General features: G+C 43.5%; 1 protein-coding gene across 1 annotated transcript in view; it reads left to right on the top strand.

Moving 5' to 3' along the window:
* Positions 1-16231, top strand: part of SMYD2 (SET and MYND domain containing 2) — a 59011-nt gene extending 42780 nt beyond the window's left edge. Inside the window, exons 5-12 of the mRNA XM_069768505.1 lie at positions 549-673; positions 1750-1817; positions 5174-5276; positions 8109-8219; positions 10631-10751; positions 12887-13061; positions 15045-15153; positions 15386-16231. Of these exons, the coding sequence (XP_069624606.1) occupies positions 549-673; positions 1750-1817; positions 5174-5276; positions 8109-8219; positions 10631-10751; positions 12887-13061; positions 15045-15153; positions 15386-15463 (890 nt within the window). The 3' untranslated portion in view covers positions 15464-16231. The remainder of the gene's footprint in view (positions 1-548; positions 674-1749; positions 1818-5173; positions 5277-8108; positions 8220-10630; positions 10752-12886; positions 13062-15044; positions 15154-15385) is intronic.
* Positions 16232-18481: the final 2250 nt, after the last annotated feature.

Genomic DNA, 18481 nt, shown 5'->3' with positions numbered 1-18481 from the left:
AAGGAAATTAACTTTTTGCTCCGGCTTTCAGTTATGGAGGCGGAGCCAGAGGAAAAACTCTGCCTTTCAGTGAGAGGCGGAGCCAAAGAAACCGACTGAAATCTAGAGAGGCCACGCCCCAGCACTCTGACAGCTCACAGTGTATCTGTACAGAACTGGCTGCCAGTCAGTGCCGGGGAGCAGTAACTGAAGCTGCGTTTTTTTTTCTGGTTGCGGTCCTCTCAGTCCTGACTGCTTTAGAACGCGATTAACCCCATATCTGCAGGTGAATAACGTTTGCATACACGATCGGTTCCCTTTACGTAAGGGGTGACTGCTGGGTTCTCCTGTCTGTGAAATAGAAGATGCAGGCGTTTTTTTTTTGTTTTGTTTTTTTAACTAGATTTTTTTTAATTTTAAGTGCGCAAACAGCTCGGCGTTACATTTGGTGGTGGAACCAGTGGTGCAGTCATTTCTCCAAATTGTCTCAGGACAGGAGACTTTTTTTGTTATCATTACATTATATTATATACTCTCTAATCCTTATATATATTTTAATTTTTTTATAGACCTTGACAAGCTAGACAATGAAAAGAAAGAACTTATCGAGACTGACATTGCTGCCTTGCATCATTTCTACTCTAAGAATCTGCCCTATGCCGACAATGCGGCACTTGAGGTCCTCTTTGCACAGGTAACTGCTCCTTATTCTGTTTGCTCCTTCTGTTTTGCAAATACTTCTCTTTATACAGACACTCTAGTCGCTTCCAGAGCTGCAGTCCAAATTTCCAGTTGCTTTCTGCTAAATTTTCAATTTTCATCAGCTCTCGTCTCTGTACTGCCCCCTACTGGTTCAGGGGCTGTACTGCGCATGTCCTGCTGTATTGCAGTTTTTAGAAAAAGTACAAATTGGGGTTTGTTGCAACATAAAAAAAAAAACTTTTCCAAAGTGCTTTGTATTGTGGAGATGTGGCCAAATTTATTAGGAGTGCATCTCTTGGCACCACACAGAAAAAAAAAAAATGAACGCAGCTTTGGTAGTGACTGGAGATGAGGACATGGGTAGGGATTAACAATAAGATGCAGATTATGGGTTCACATACTTTTATAAACTAGGCAGACAATATCATTTCTTCCTTAGGGGACTTGTACATGGTCAGACAGTTTGCCACATTATTGAAGGTGCTGACCATTAACCGGTCCTTGGTTGGATCCTTGCCGATTTTCGCATAAGGATGGGCCCATAATCTGGTATCCAGAAAAGTGTTATAGTTTCTATATCAAAACTTGGATTATCCCATCAGGAAAATATCTGGTAGGATTTGGATTTATCAAAATGATCACAATCCTGGAGCAACGGAGTCTTGGTTATGGGGAATTGAATAAGTACATGGACATCTCTCCAGTAAAATTAATGGGACAAATCGAAACCTAGATGATGTTTTTTTTTTTTTTTCCAGTACTATGAGTGCTGGGACTTCCTGTACATCACCAATGTCCCCTTTATAATCCTTTGTAAGGGATTTGGGAAAAAAAAAGCAGCTGTCCTACAACTTGGCCCGATTAAAGCGAAGAAAAGGTTTGTCGCGGTTTTCAAGGACAAAGCAGCCATGTTTAACGATTATTTAAAAAAAAAAAAAAAAACTTCTAGGGGAGATGATTTCTGAGCCACGTGTAAGGAGATCAGGGTAAAAGAAGTTATAGGAAGAATTCTAATAACGAGCATTATGGAGAGCACGGATCCTCTCTAATTCCTCTTTCTTCTTGTAGGTTAACTGCAATGGCTTCACCATTGAAGACGAGGAGCTGTCTCACCTAGGATCAGCGATATTCCCGGAGTATGAGAGTCTCATGTCAATTATGCCACACATCAAAATGACCACCTTGCGTGCTGGGATGTACATGGCGTAGGGGCAGTGGGGACTGGGGTGTACATGGCGTAGGGGTAGTGTGGGGACTGGGGTGTACATGGAGTAGGGGCAGTGTGGGGACTGGGGTGTGCATGGAGTAGGGGAAGTGTGGGGACTGGGGTGTGCATGGCGTAGAGGCAGTGTGGGGACTGGGGTGTACATGGAGTAGGGGCAGTGTGGGGACTGGGGTGTACATGGCGTAGGGGTAGTGTGGGGACTGGGGTGTACATGGCGTAGGGGCAGTGGGGACTGGGGTGTACATGGCGTAGGGGCAGTGTGGGGACTGGGGTGTACATGGAGTAGGGGCAGTGTGGGGACTGGGGTGTACATGGCGTAGGGGTAGTGTGGGGACTGGGGTGTACATGGAGTAGGGGCAGTGTGGGGACTGGGGTGTACATGGCGTAGGGGCAGTGTGGGGACTGGGGTGTACATGGAGTAGGGGCAGTGTGGGGACTGGGGTGTACATGGCGTAGGGGCAGTGTGGGGACTGGGGTGTACATGGAGTAGGGGCACTGTGGGGACTGGGGTGTACATGGAGTAGGGGCACTGTGGGGACTGGGGTGTTCATGGAGTAGGGGCACTGTGGGGACTGGGGTGTGCATGGCGTAGGGGCAGTGTGGGGACTGGGGTGTTCATGGAGTAGGGGCAGTGTGGGGACTGGGGTGTGCATGGCGTAGGGGCAGTGTGGGGACTGGGGTCTACATGGCGTAGAGGCAGTCCGGGGACTGGGGTGTACATGGCATAGGGGCAGTGTGGGGACTGGGGTGTACAAGGCCTAGGGGCAGTGTGGGGACAGGGGCCCAGTGTTGGTTGGTCCGGTTCCCAATGCTATTGTGCAGGTTTCCTTCATCTTAACGGAAGCAACCACTAGAGGTTGAAAAATTGGCTTAAGTCACATAAGGGCAAAAATAATACACACTAGACCCATCTATTGCAAAACCAGACGCCATATTAAGGGTACAGGTTGACCTTTCCTGTGGATCCCCTACTCTTCTCCAAACATTTTAAGTTGGAGATGAGCAGATTTGATCCGGCCGAGGACCAGTTGCTCCTCCTGACTTGGCATTCACAGTTGCCTGTAAAAATGTAGGCACCCCTGGTCAAAATTGCTTAACTGCTCACGACAACAGTAAGTTGAAGATGATATTATCTCTAAAAATGCTAAAGTTAAAGATAACAGATCTCCTTTGTATTTTATATATATATATTATAATATAATTTTTTTATTTTCATCTTTTACATTTTAAAAAAGTACACAAATGAAAATGGACCTATTCAAAAGTTTGGGCGCCCTGCATGGTTTGAGCCTAGAGAGTGAATACAAAGTGTCCAAACACACCACTACAGAAGGATGTATATTGAAAAATATTACATTTTATTCAGATAAGTTTAATATAAAATATCATGAATCACCGGTATTAGTATTATGAAACGTGCACAAGGGATAAACAAGGGCAAAAATTACTCAAGCAAGATAAGAGTGGTAAAGTGGAGAAGTAACAGGCTATATGTAAGTATGTATACAGTTTACCATATGTGGAACTATCCTGAGGCACAAAAAATACCAAATTAGGTAATAATGTGCAAAAAGTATTAGTCATGCAGGACTGCCATATAATTAATGGATTCAAAACCTACCCATATTGTAGTATAACACCCGTCCACGATGCCACAGACGCCCCGACGCGCGTTTGACCATGTTGGCATACACTATATTGTCAAGATATTGACCAAATCATGTGTAGGTGGTGGTTAAGGTTTTTTTTTTTTAAATGTTTGCATCAAATTGTTACAAATTGCTCACGTAGTTGTTGAATGTTATGTAAAGTCAAAAAAGCTTTTTTATTTTTTCCGTTTAACCTATTTAGCGAATAAAAAAGTGGCATGTTTTGCTAATATTTTGCCAAAATTTCAGTTGTAAATAAAATCCCTCCAGATGGGTGAAGGAGTATATTTTGGGACAAAATATGCAGCTTTTGAGAGTCAGTTGATGAATCTGCCAAAAGCATCTGGAAACCTAAAACCGGCTCTCACAATAGCAAACGGTTCTAAAAAAAAAGTGATGCTCCTGGTCACTGTAAGGCCTCCTTCAACACAGTATAGGTGTTTTGTGCCTCGTGGCATACTTGTGTGCATCATACGTATGCTACGTACCAGAAAATATACCTTGCAGAAGATGGATAGACCTCTGATCTCACAACACCAGGACACCTTATAAAAATTGGCATCCTTTAGTTCCTTGTATGTTGACCTAATGTTACAGCTATTAACCTAATAAATGAAAAAGAATTACATGGGTCCCACCCATTTTTATTTATTTTTATTTTTTTTTTTATAGCCAGCAGAGGTAAAGAAGACAGCTGCTGGCCTAGATGATTAGGCTGGTTATTTTAGTCTTCCCAGCCTAAAAATACCAATCCATTGCCTCCCCAGAAGTGGTGTGTCCCATGAGATGTCTCCAATTCTGGTGCTTCACCTTCGCTCTTCCCGATTTTTGCCCCGCTGCGGTGGTAATCGGGGTAATAGTTTTTGGGGTTGATGTCAGCTTATCCAAAAGCACAGCTGACATCAAGCCTTGGTGTCAGTAATGGAGAGGAGTCTATCAGACTCCCCATTACTAACCCAAAAATAAAAATGGGGGGGAAAAAACACAACAAAAATATAATCAAATGACATCGGCAAAGACTTCTGCTCTACCTACGTGATGGTGGGCAGGTCAGGCGGGTAGTTGGCGACTACCAGCTTGTTGTTTTGCTATGGGGATAAGAACGAAGTCCAGGATAACCCCCTTTTTTAATAGGTGTCTTCTGTTTTGAGATCCTCTCTTGGCTAGAGTAGCGAGTGGTTATGAAGAGCGTCTCTCTATTGGAGGACCGTCCTGTCCTGTATTACATATGCGGCACATTGATCTAAATCAGCACTGTGTAATACTTTGTTTCTCCTGTGGTGGCGCTGCAGAGAACCAGAATACATTACAATCACATTGCACTAGCACTAGGTATAGGAATGAATTCACCCAGATGCCAAATTCAAGGTTAAAGGCAAGGAAGGACAGGACAAATGCCAAGGTGGATGGATTTTATCTCCTCTGCCAGAATAAATCTTGTATATTGGCATCTTCTATAGCAAATCTTTTTAATTTCCTTCCGATACAAACACTTTTTACTTTTCTGATTCTGGGTTGTATCAGGTCTCTAGCTTCATTCCCAGCGAAAAAGAAGAAAAAAATCTAGGATTTAATACCGTAATTTAACCCTTTCTAATGCGTTTTCCTTCTTCTGTAGCGTTGCACTAATGAATCACAGCTGCTGCCCCAACGTGATCGTGACCTACAAGGGCACTGTGGCCGAGATCCGGGCCGTGCAGGAGATTAGCGCTGGAGATGAGGTGAAACCTCTCGATTATTTCACATCCTTTAGTAGACTCTTAATTACCACACCACCACCCTTTTTATAGGCAATCGTTCCATTCTAATAAGGGTCTTTGCCCATACATCACAAACTGGATAAAAGTAAAGGAAGGGTTCTTGGAGACCAACAAGGGCCAAATTATGTCAGGACAACTGGGTCAGAACATCACCAAAACTATAGGTCTTGTGGGTGTTTCCAGGGAGGTGGTCCCAGCGTGAAGTGGATCTTGTAGGGGGAGTGTTGTTCAAGAATGTGATGGGTCATGTTTGGGGGGGTGACCCAGCATGTGACCAGTCCAGTAGGGTGTTCACCATCATACGGTAGGTTTTTTGAGGGGTTATGGCATGCGATCAGTAATGTGGGAAGAGGTTCCCAGAATTTGGCTGGTCTAGTAGGGTGTTCATCATCATACGGTAGTTTTTTTTTAAGGGGTTAACAGCATGCATTATGCAGGCTCCGGTCATGTGGGGAGAGGTTCCCAATATATAAAATGGCTGTTGTGGAGGGTTCCTGGTTTATGATGGCTCTTGTGAGGTGGTTCCCAGTATAAGGTTGGTCTTGTAGTGGGGGGGTCACAGCATGGGATGGATCTTGTCAGTGAGGGGTCCCCAGCATATGGCAAAAAAGTGGTTCAAGGAAGGACTTCAGGTGAACGTGTGCTAGGTGGTCATAGATGTCCAAGGCTCAGTGATTTGTGTGCTCCCACAGAGGAGCTATGATGGCAGACATTGCTGACCAAGTTTGAGCATTGAGGCTTGCTGTGTAACTTAGCCAGACATGGATATGTGAGCATCACACCATGGAGTATTGGAATAAGGCGGTCTGGTCTGAATTACATTTTTCCATACGGACAGGCAGGTTCATCACTTTCCTGGGGAAGTGGCTGCTCCAGAGTGAAGACCATCTGGTGGGAGAGTGTGTGATGGGGCAATGATCTTCTGGGAAACCCGGAGTCCTGGTATCATGGATGAGATGCCGACCACCAATATAAACATCGTACACATCAAATATCCCCTTTATAGCAGCGGTAATCCCTACTGGTAGTACCAAGGAAGTGGGGGGGAAACAACTGCACAAAAACGGCAATGTGGCCACCACCCACGTGAGGAGCGCTGCCTGCGAATGACTTTTAGCTGTCGCCCTCCACTCGGAGCTGTAGTGCATGGAGCCGGGCTGAGGCAGGGTTTGTCTTTCCATAGCAGGAATATATCCTGACCTTATGCCGGAGGTATTTGTGGGGAGCGCTAGGAAATTCTTTAAGTTTGAGGACACTCGAGTAACAGCTGCTATGTAAAGCCAGGACCTATATGGGGGTAGGGTTCTACCACGCGGTATAGCCTGCTGGATAGTCTCCATTCTGTGTAAGGTGGGAGCGGAGGGTCCCGCTATGAGGACGTCATAACACACCAGGCTTATGGCTAGCTGCAGGCTTATCTGGATAAACGTGATGGCATGGGACGGTCATACTATGGCAGCCTGATCCTGTCTATGGCAGCCTGATCTCGCTAAGATCTACAAGATGACTATGAACGTGTGATTAAATGGTGTCCCCTGAAGAGTCTGCACGCCGGCCCCCCAGATCCGGCCCCCACCAGCTGCTGCAGTGCAATGTTACCTTGTCCTGCGGGTCCATCTTGTGGTCAGTAGTAGTAACTGCACCAGGTTTTTTCCAAAGACGTTAGAGGCTCCTTTTTTGTAATATTTGTAGATCCAATATCGGCATAAAAATTTCCTTTTAACTACATATGATTTTATCGTATATTATGTAATATTACATGCTGCTTTTTAAAATTGTGTGTTTTGACCCAAAAAATCTGTTCTTTTCAATTTGATAAGGCCTCATGTTCCCATGATGTCCAGTGAATCCCAATCTGTGTTGTAAACCTCCATCTGCTAACATGCACCCTTATCCCTTATCAGAGTTGTGTGTGAAGACAATCATTCGTAGAGAAGTGTCCTCCCACTCTATTAGCCGCTAACAGAGCTCTGCCATGTCATATGGTCGCCCATTCATTTAAAGGGGTTCAACATTGATGGCCTATACTTGGGATAGGTCATCAACGTCTGACCAGTGGGGTTTCTGCACCCGGCATCTCCGCCGATCAGCAGTTCCTGTTGTCAGCAGGAGCCTGAACTGCTCAGTTATGGAGCTGCAAGCTCTGACTGCGTAGTGGCCGTGGTCGTACTCCACATCTGCCCGCTATTGATTTTAATAGTAAGTGTCCTGTGCAGCTCCATAACTGAGCAGTTCTGGCTGCCGCCGACACAGGGAGCAACTGATTCTGGGGCACGGGTGTCGCACCGCCACCGATCAGACATTGATGCCTTATCCTAAGGACAAGCCAACAATGTCTTAAGTCCCGGCCAATCTGTTTAAAGCTGATTTTTCACCCGATTTCACAATACAATTTGGGTACGTTATTAAATAAATCTCCTAGACCTGGTGAGACGGGTGTACTTACGTTGAGAATCTGTCGGAATGGCTCATTAATCCTGATTGAGCCTAGTTGCAACTTAACTCATAAGGTCAGTGATGCTTCCCAAAAAAAATTGCATTTCTTTTTTTTTTTTTCTCCCAAAACAAGTACAACAGCCTCATCAGGTCCAAACAATGATTTAAACAAATATAAGCCGTTTTAATGGTGGAATTTGACCGATTTGCTTTAATTGCATGCCATGTGGTGGCAGATGGTTTGCTGGAGTTCCAGAAGCCAAAACCTTGCAATGAACTGTTTAAATGGGTCACTGATCTGTGGACCTTGTCGCTCGTTCCTTATGAACATTTCTTCATTATCTTCTCAAATTCCAGGTGTTCACCAGCTACATCGATTTGCTCTACCCTACAGAAGATCGAAATGACAGACTTAAGGATTCTTATTTTTTCACCTGTGACTGTAAGGAGTGCACCACCAAGCAGAAGGTAGAGGGGGCATGTTCTTCCCATTGGGGGGTGGCCCAGACCCTGAGGACCATATGGTATGGACAGAAGCTGAGCACATTTTCCTATGTCTGTCCCAGCTCTGTCCTCTGTCTTCAGTGCAATGAAATCCGTCTGAATAACGGGAGGAAAAGGCGATACGAGCAGGGTGGACGAGATGGGTCCTGGGCCTTTCTCTATTCTCGATCTATAGGTGTCTTTGTGACCCTCCCAACCTCTCTGTGACATAATAGTAGAACCCATAGATTTTGCGCTAATATTCTAGATAGAATTTATTGCTGCATTCACAATGACCCATATATAAGGTTTCCATATTAATTGTACCACATGTCAAATTGTGCAAGAGAAAAAATACATTGGAATGGTTCCTCTTATCACACCCACCCAAAAAATGATGTTGGGGAAGTTGTTCTGCCTCTTTTAACACTCGACACTTTGGCAGGTCCCTCTCTTTATTCACCATCAACCTGATCCCAGTGGGGTGAATGTGAAGGGAGCTGCTCCCAGAATCGCGGTTAGGGCGCCGTCAGATGGTCGTATAAATATAATTCTTTACAAAAAATAAAAAAAAGTAAATAAAACGAGTGTTAAAAAAGAAAAAAAAATTGTCGCCATTTTTGGAGAAACCTAACTTTATAATGGTTGTCTGGGCTAACTTTAATGGTGGCTTGAAAAAATGAATAAACAAGGCAATACTCGCCTACCAACGCTTACCTAGAGCTTGTCCCCCATGCTTTTACATGTGTTTAACCCCTTAATGAGCGCCGATACGCTTTTTAATGGCAGCAGTTAAGGGTACTTATTTCACAGTGCTGGTAGGGTCTATCACAGTGATCAAAATAAATAAAAAAAATAGTAAATCAATCTCCCCTTTATCATCCCCTTGGTTAAAGAAAAATAATAAAATTAAAAACATTTATTTAGAGTTGAGGTTAGGGTTGTGTTAGGGATACGGTTCATCAGGGGGTCTCCAAATGCGACATGGCGCCCGCCATTGATTCCAGCCAATTTTGCGTTCAAAAAGCCAGACTGTGCTCCCTCCCTTCTGAGCCCTGCCATGCTCCCAAACAGTGGCTTTTCCCCACATATGGGGTATTTGTGTACTCAGGAGAAATTGCACAACCAATTTTGTGGTCCATTTTTTTTTTCCTGATACCCTTGTGAAAATACAAAAAAAAAAAAAATTGGTTCCAAAGTAAATTTTGAGTGGAAGAAAGTAAAATGTTAATTTTTCTTTTTCCTTCCACATCGCTTTAGTTCTTGTGAAGCGCCTGAAGGGTTAATAAACTTCTTGACTGCAGTTTTGCGCACCTTGAGGGGAGCAGGTTTTAGAATGGTGTCGCTTTTGGGTATTTTCTGTTACATTGATCCCCAAACTCGCTTCAAATGTGAGTTGGTTTTGTAAATTTTGTTGAAAAAATTTGAAATTGCTGATCAACTTTTAACATTTATAACTTCCTAACCAAAAAAAAAAAGTTTCCAAAATTGTGCTGATGTAAAGTAGTAAATGTTGTTTAACTATTTTGTGCGACACCACACTCTGGCACAAAAATTAAAAATATGAAAACTGCTAAATTTTCAAAACTTTTTGCCAAATTTCCATTTTTTTCATAAATAAACCCAAGTCCTATCGAAGAAATTTTACCACGAACATGAAGTACAAGTTCGCCTCCTTTCTCTAGGAGGTATTATTACATCCTGAGGATTGAAAGGATAAATTAACAAGTACTAAGTATCTGAAAAGGGCGCCACAAAAATAAATAAAATTCTCCCTGTAAAAATTTTTTTTTTTTTTAACTCGCATGAGCAAAGATTAAGGCTGTGCGCACACGTTGCGTTTTTTTCGCTATAAAAACGCATACACATGCATCCTATCATTTAGAATGAATTCTTCAATTTTTGTGCACATGATGCGTTTTTTTCCGCGAAAAAAAATGCATTGCGGCAAAAAATGCAGCATGTTCAAGCTTGCGAAAAAAAACACGCAAAAAACGCAGTAAAAACGCATGCGGATTTCTTGCAGAAAATGTCCAGTTTCCTTCAGGAATTTTCTGCAAGAAATTTACGTGTGCACATACCCTAAAACTATAGCTCTTGGAATGCATAGAGGATAAAACACAAAAAGGGAAACTTTTAACTCCAAAATGGATTGTCTCTTTAGATGGAGAAGGGATCATTTCCAGAACGTCAGAAAGGACCACCAGCAAGAAATAATGACTACTGACCCCATTTATCAAGCCTGTCTTTAAGGCCATCTTCACGTTACGACTGAACGGTTGACAAACAGACCACAACTGAACCTGACATCATGCCCTGGTCTTATAGAGAGGGAGCCGAATCATATACGACCAGAAGGAAAATGTAATTATCTTCACTTATTTCTTTCTCTACAGGATTCCTCTAAAATGGAGCTCAGGAAACTTAATGACCCCCAGAATCCTCAGACCGTACGTGACATGATCAGATACGCCCGTAATGTGGTGGAGGAGTTCCGTAGGGCGAAACATTACAAAAATATCCTTTTTTTTTTTCTGTTCTATGACTTAATGCTTTTTATATATCTGACCTACAAAACACCGCAGGCTTTCAGGACATACTGAGAGTTGTAGTCTCACCAGGCTAGGGTCACACAACTGTTTTCTCTCCAACTGAGAAAGTCGACGGTCCAATTGTACTAATTGGAGTTTTTCTCAGAGGTGGGAGGGGAAAAATTCTCCATTTTTTTTCACTGTTATGTCTGTCCATGAAAAATAGTCCACACTTGGATCTCATCAGCGCACGATCCAGTGTTTTCCACGGACCCACAGACCTGCATTGCCCCATTTTGATCCTGCACTCGGATGAAAGTCCGACATGTCATGGATATTTTTTTTTTCCAGTACCGAACATATGCAACGCCTCATAGCATAACATGGGGACGTGTGCAATCTGTCAAAACCACGGATGGCACTCGTCCACTTTAAACGGTCATGTGCGCAAGCCCTTAGGATGTTTAATATCTTGCTGATCACTAGTACGGATGCGCGGACCCAAAACCCCAAAAAGTAAGTTTGTGCACCAGAACGGTACCCAAACTTGATCTCAAGCACCATTCAAGTGAACATTCCCAAGCTGTCCTCTGTGAGAGCGTGGGGAAACGCCGGCTCTGACCGGCCGTAACCTTACTGGAGTCGCAGCTGCTGGGTATTGCAGACCGCAGCGGATTCCCACACTGTCATACAGAGGACAGAGTGTGATCCAGCTGCTGTGGCCAACGGTGAAAGGGTTACCGCCAGTCAGGCGTCGACTGATGACTACTACTGTCAGCGTCGCCTGGTCTCACTGGTGGTGGCGAGAACAGGCGACTCTTATAAGAGTATTCACCAGCCGGTGCCTGTGCATAATAAGAAATAGGTCAGTGATAAATATAATTAGTGCAGTTCGTGTGTAACTTACTGTATATGTATTTAGCCAATAATAAAGAAAAATATTGCGGGGCCCCCTTTATTTTTTAATACCCACCTGAGGCAAAGCAGACATCTGGGGGCTGGTGTTACTATTCTGGGAAGAGGCCAATATCCATTAAGCTTCCCAGGCTATTAATATCGGCTCACAGCTGTCTGCTAAGCCTTTACTGGTTATTTAAAAAGGTGGGACCCTGAAGAAATGATATTGTGTCCCTCTGAATTTATTTTAACAACGAGCAAAGGCTAAGCAGACTGCTGAAAGCTGATATTAATAGGCTGGCAGAAGGAGCCATGGATATTGGCCCCCTCCCAGACTAATAACACCATCCCTGAGCTGCCCCAGAAATGGCGCATCCATTAGATTCTGGCACTTAGCCTCGGCTCTTCCCGCTTGCCCTGGTGCGTTGACAAGCTGGGTAATGGTTTTGGGGTTGATGTCAGCTGTGTGATGTCCGCTGACATCAAGCCCAGGGGTTAGTAAAGGAGAAGTCAGTCAGACACCCCCATTACCAAACCTGTAGTCAAAAGCAATAAAAACACAGAAAAGTTCTTTAATTGTTAAAAGCATTTAACAATTATCCTCTATTACCCATTTATCACCTTTAGAAATAAATAATAAAATAATCCAAAGGGGTCCGCCGTAAATCCTTCTCACCCCCATGATGATCTCCGATTATGCTATATCCGGATGCAGTGACCCCTCAGCGCGGCAGCTGTAACACAATGACAGTAGCATGTGAATCAGGCTGCTGTAACGAGCGCTGACGTCAGTAAGGTTATCGCAGTTAACAGCCGATTAACTGTGGTGACCTTACTGAGGTCATCGCCCGCAGCTGTCTGCTTGTTATCAAAAATAGAGGGGGCCCGAATGCACCGGCCAATCACACTTTCTCATGCCTGTGATGGGGCTGGAAGTGCTTACGCCATAAACATTGGTTGGTTGTGTTGCAGCCTTTCAATAAGCTTTATTCGGTGTGTTGAACCCGAACAGTAACGAGGACCTCTGGGACAAGTCAGTGTTTGGGGTCCGCTCGGGTTCGGCTATCACTAATCACTAGGGGTTGGACCGCGTGACGCAGAGGTGCAAATTCTCAGACTCTGCTCTATTATTTGTCTGCGAGGCAGTAAAGTGCAGCTGTCGGCCATTGCCCTTAAGATATGGTAGGATCTACCTCATTGGCTTTCTCTCCTTAACTATGCAACCTCCTAGCGAGCTGCTGGAAATGTGTGAGCTTAGCATGGAGAAGATGGGAGCCGTGTTCGATGATAGCAATGTGTACGTTTTGCATATGATGTACCAAGCCATGGGAGTCTGCCTGTATCTGCAGGACTGGGATGGAGCCTTGAAATATGGTCAAAAAATTATCAAACCATACAGGTAAATGATTATACATTGCTGAACGATCTCTTGAAATAACATGGATGCCTGGTTATTAGGAAAAACATGGTTTCAATGATGAGCTTTATTTTTTCCCATAGCAACCAATTACAGCGCAGCTTTCATTCTGCCAGACCAAGATATGAAATTAAAGCTGTGCTCTGATTCGTTGCTATGGGATTCCGGTGCAGATTTCTGAAAATGCTTTGAAAGAAATGTTTGTTTTTTCCATAGCAACCAATCGCAACTCAGCTTTCATTTCATATTTCGCTCTGGGAGAATGAAAGCTGTGCCGTGATTGGTTGCTATGAGTTTTAATAAATAGGCCCCATAGTGTTCAGGTAGTGCGCCACACCTGGGTTGTGTTTAGTACCGCGGCTCGGCTTCATGAAGTTTGTGATGTGTTTTTGTGCCATTACTATACGTAACGGGTTGAAGTGCTTGTAGCAGTTGTTATAAGGCTGGCACCGGAGAGAAGCCAGTACTAATCGCAATGGTTTTTAACCTCTTGGATGCCATTTTTCCTTGTTTAGGGCTGCGTGCCCACAATGAGTTTTTGGTGCATATATTTTTTTTTATTTTCCCAGCGTCAAAAATGCATCTTCCAGTTCCAGCAGAGTGAATGGGATTTATAGAAATCTTGTTCCCGCTGTGTTTTTTTTTTTTTCTTAGTGTAAACTGCCCTGCGGTGCGCGTTTCATATCCGCAACATGTCGGTTACACTTGCACGGCGATTTATGTGCAGATTTTCCCAATAGACTTGCATTAGTTGCTGAAAATCTGCAGGGGAAAAAAAAAACACTTGTGTCTTTAGTACGTTTCCACAGTGGAAACCCATCAAAAACACATGTAATCTGCACATGACTGTATCAATGACGTTATAAAAAAATATTATTTAATCAATAGTGTTATCACTATAGAGAGAGGGGGAAAAAACCCTCATACAACTCTATTCATTGGGAGGAAAAAAATATAAATAAAAAAATAAATAAAATGTGTATGTGTGTGTATATGTATATGTGTATATGTATATGTGTATATGTATATGTGTATATATATGTGTATATATATATGTGTATATATATGTGTATATATATGTGTGTATATATATGTGTATATATATGTGTATATATATATATGTGTATATATATGTGTATATATATATGTGTATATATATATATATATATATATATATATATATATATATATATATATAATGTGTGTGTTACAGGTCTCAGAAGATGTATATTGCCACTGAAATGGAATTGTCAGCTCTGGTTGACCTGTAAAGTGGAAGTATATTAGCCCATATTTGTGTGCCTAATATAATGTGACGCTGGGTTGTAGGGACTCTTCTGGGTGCATGTGGTGATGCCAGTGGGGAAGGTTGTTAGTGATGTCACAATTAGTGATGAGCAAATGTTCTGGGATAAGGTGTTATCTGAACATGCTCTGGTGCTAACCGAGTCTTCGGCGTTCTCGAATAATGTTTGACTCCCTGCAGCTGCATGTCTCACAGCTGTTAAACAGCCGCAACACATGCAGGGATTCCCTAAGGCTATGTGCACACGTGGAAAAATCCGCTGCGGATTTATCGTGGTTTTTAATGCGGATTCTGCTGCGGTTTTCCATCTGCAGTTTTCTATTGGAGCAGATGGAAAACTGCTGCGGATTCCGCACAAAGAAGTAACATGCTGCGGAAAATAATCCGCTGCGTTTCCACGCGGCTTTTTCCGCAGCATGGGCACAGCGTTTTTGGTTTCCCATAAGTTTACATTGTACTGTAAACTCATGAGAACCTGCTGCGGATCCGCAGCAAAATCCGCACATAGCCTAGCAGAGGCAGTCCCTGCATGACCGCCGAGGGACCTGTAGCCGCGGGGACTCTGAACATATTAGTCGAGCACCCTGAAGACACGCGGTTGGCCCCCGAGCATGGTCGCTCATCACTAGTCCCAATGTTTTGGTGGCTTTGTCTTCCAGTAAGCACTATCCCCCGTACTCTCTGAATGTCGCCTCCATGTGGTTGAAGCTCGGACGACTTTACATGGGACTGGAAAAGAAATCGGCCGGTACAAAAGCCCTGAAAAAGGTATCTGCAGTTTTCATGAACTTAAAGTATAAGCGTGAAAAGCTTCTGCCGTTTTCTTCTAACTAACATTTTCCTCTGGCTGTCAACTTCCTACAAAGGTCCACTGCAAAAACAATTAAATTTTTTTTTTTTTTTTTTTTAAATATTGTATTAAAATTGTGATTGTTACTGTGGCAGCGGGCACATACTAACACAACATGCACTACAATTAGGTATTTTGTTTTCCTTTCAGGCTATTGCTATAATGGAGATCGCTCACGGCGTTGATCATCATTACATAGCAGAAGTCAAGAAGGAGCTGGAACAGTGAAGTTGAGATCTATGCAACGCACTTCTCCTTAAATGTTTGTTGGAATGCACACGTGTATGTCTGGATGGACCTGCTAAGCAAAGTGCTGCTTTACCCCATGTGTTGGAGCTGAAACACCTGAAATCTATTTATTGTCTGTCCTGTCTCGGCATGTAAGATGTTTGGCGATCGATCACCTGTAGCACTCAGGGGCTTCTTAACTAAAATCGGACGATGCTTGTTCATGCCTCCAAATATCACTAGGGGGCAGTCTTGGAACACTCATCCTATGGTAAAGCGTAGCCTCTGCAAGGCTTGTAGCATGATAAAGGGCTACATGTCAAAAGCCTGTGTAGCAAAAAAAAAAAAAAATGAAATTTGCAGGAATAAAGTTTTTGACTATTTTTTACTTTGAATGTAATTTTGAAATTAATTCAAGTCACCTATTTCTAAGGAAAAAAAATAGATAATGTATTGATCTCTGACCGATTTTACAGAATCCAATCTGTTTGATGACCGCCCTGTAATACACCTAGATTTCACTTCTGCGTCATATACTGTATTTGATAATATTGGCATTTGTTTTATGCTTTGGGTACATTTTTTTTTTTTTTTTATCATTTTGACTCCTTTCTTTTTAGAAATGTAAGATGCTCTTTTTGTTTTGTTTTTTTCTTCCTGCAAGCAGTTGCCTGAAACCAAAGTTTGCCTGTGAGTTTTATTACGAAATTGCTGTTTCACACTGCAAAGTAATAAAAAAATAAAATAAAAAAGTGATTTTTCTCTTTATTTACTCTTTTAATTGCACAGGATACAGCTAACACCCTTTTTCTGCTGTCTTTGCTGGCACAATATTTGCTGCATTTTTTTTGTGCACAAAAACAGACTACTATTTTTTAGCCTGACATGCTGTGCAAATTTGAAATCTGCAAAATGTCAATCAAAGCTAAGTAACAGGAAGTTTACAAAACCAAGCAGTTTTATTTTGCATATGATAGATCAAAGAGACAAACCGCTGAAAGAGGATAAAAGCATAAAAAAAACATGCACGCTATGCTTGTTAACTGGAGGTTTCATGTTCTAGAGGAGGGGTCTCAAACTCTGGCTTGACACACACACCCACACACACACACACACGCACGTACGCAATATAGTCTGATATATGACGAAATATCCAATATGAGGCAATATCTGTTGGGAACACTTAAACAACAGAATATAACTCCATGCAAATCAAACTTCTGTGAAATCAAACTGTCCACTTAGGAAGCAACACTGTTTGACAATCAATCTCACATGCTGTTGTGCAAATGGAATAGACAACAGATGGAAATTATTGGCAATTATCAAGACACTCAAAGGAGAGGTTCTGCAGGTGGGGACCACAGATCACATCTCAGTACCAATGCTTTCTGGCTGATGTTTTGGTCACTTTTGAATGTTGGTTGTGCTTTCACACTTGTGGTAGCATGAGACGGACTCTACAACCCACACAAGTGGCTCAGGTAGTGCAGCTCATCCAGGATGGCACATCAATGCGAGCTGTGGCAAGGTTTGCTGTGTATGTCAGCGTAGTGTCCAGAGGCTGGAGGCGCTACCAGGAGACAGGCCAGTACACCAGGAGACGTGGAGGGGGCCGTAGGAGGGCAACAACCCAGCAGCAGGACCGCTACCTCCGCCTTTGTGCAAGGAGGAGCAAAGCCAGAGCCCTGCAAAATGACCTCCAGCAAGCGACAAATGTGCATGTGTCTGCACAAATTGTTAGAAACCGACTCCACGAGGATGGTCTGAGTGCCTGACATCCACAGATGGGGGTTGGGCTGTGAGCACAACACCGTGCAGGATGCTTGGCATTTGCCACAGAACACCAGGATTGGCAAATTCGCCACTGGCGGCCTGTACTCTGAAAGCAGGTTCACTCTGAGCACATGTAACAGTCTGGAGATGCCGTGGAGTGCGATCTACTGCCTGTAACATCCTTCAGCATGACCGGTTTGGCACTGGGTCAGTAATGGTGTGGGGTGGTATTTCTTTGGAGGGCCCCACAGCCCTCCATGTGCTCGCCAGAGGTAGCCTGACTGCCATTAGGTACCGAGATTAGATCCTCAGACCCCTTGTGAGACCACATACAGGTGCGGTTGGCCCTGGGTTTCCCCTAATGCAGGACAATGCCAGACCTCATGTGGCTGGAGTGTCAGCAGTTCCTGCAAGATGAAGCCATTGAAGCTATGGACTGGCCTGCCCGTTCCCCAGACCTGAATCCGATTGAGCACATCTGGGACATCATGTCTTGCACCATCCACCAACATCACGTTGCACCACACACTGTCCAGGAGTTGGCGGATGCTTTAGTCCAGGTTTGGGAGGAGATCCCTCAGGAGACAATCTGCCGCCTCATCAGGAGCATGCCCAGGCGTTGTAGGGAGGTCATACAGGCACGTGGAGGCCACACACACTAGTGAGCATCATTTCCTTGTCTTGAGGCATTTCCACTGAAGTTGGATCAGCCTGTAACTTCATTTTCCACTTTGATTTTGAGTATCATTCCAACTCCAGGCTTCCATGGGATATTAGTTGTGATTTACATTGATCATTTTTAGGTTTTATTCTTCTCAACACCTTCCACTATGTAATGAATAAAGATTTACAACTGGAATATTTCATTCAGTGATATCTAGGATGTGGGATTTTAGTGTTCCCTTTATTTTTTTGAGCAGTGTATAATCCAATATATTAGGTAGGATCTGTTAGGACTCTTTCAGACGTCCATGTCTCCGGTAGGTGAGGTGACAATTTTCACACATACAGGAGACATTTGCACACACAGACCCATTCAAGTGAATGGGTCTGTGCACGTCAGTGTTTCCATGGACCGTGTGTCCATGGGCAAAACATGCCAACATGTCCACTTTTTAACAGCAGTGCGGTCTGCAAAACGTCTTGCACACAGATGATATCCATGTGTTATCAGTGTGACACATACCGGCGTCTGGGAATCAAGACGTAATGTTCGCACAGTTCCCCAGCACCAGGTGTGAA

This window comes from Ranitomeya imitator, chromosome 5 (assembly GCF_032444005.1).
Source record: "Ranitomeya imitator isolate aRanImi1 chromosome 5, aRanImi1.pri, whole genome shotgun sequence".
Lineage (NCBI taxonomy): Eukaryota > Metazoa > Chordata > Amphibia > Anura > Dendrobatidae > Ranitomeya > Ranitomeya imitator.
Note: the sequence above shows the minus strand (reverse complement) of the source record. Positions and strands in the feature narration are given on the sequence as shown.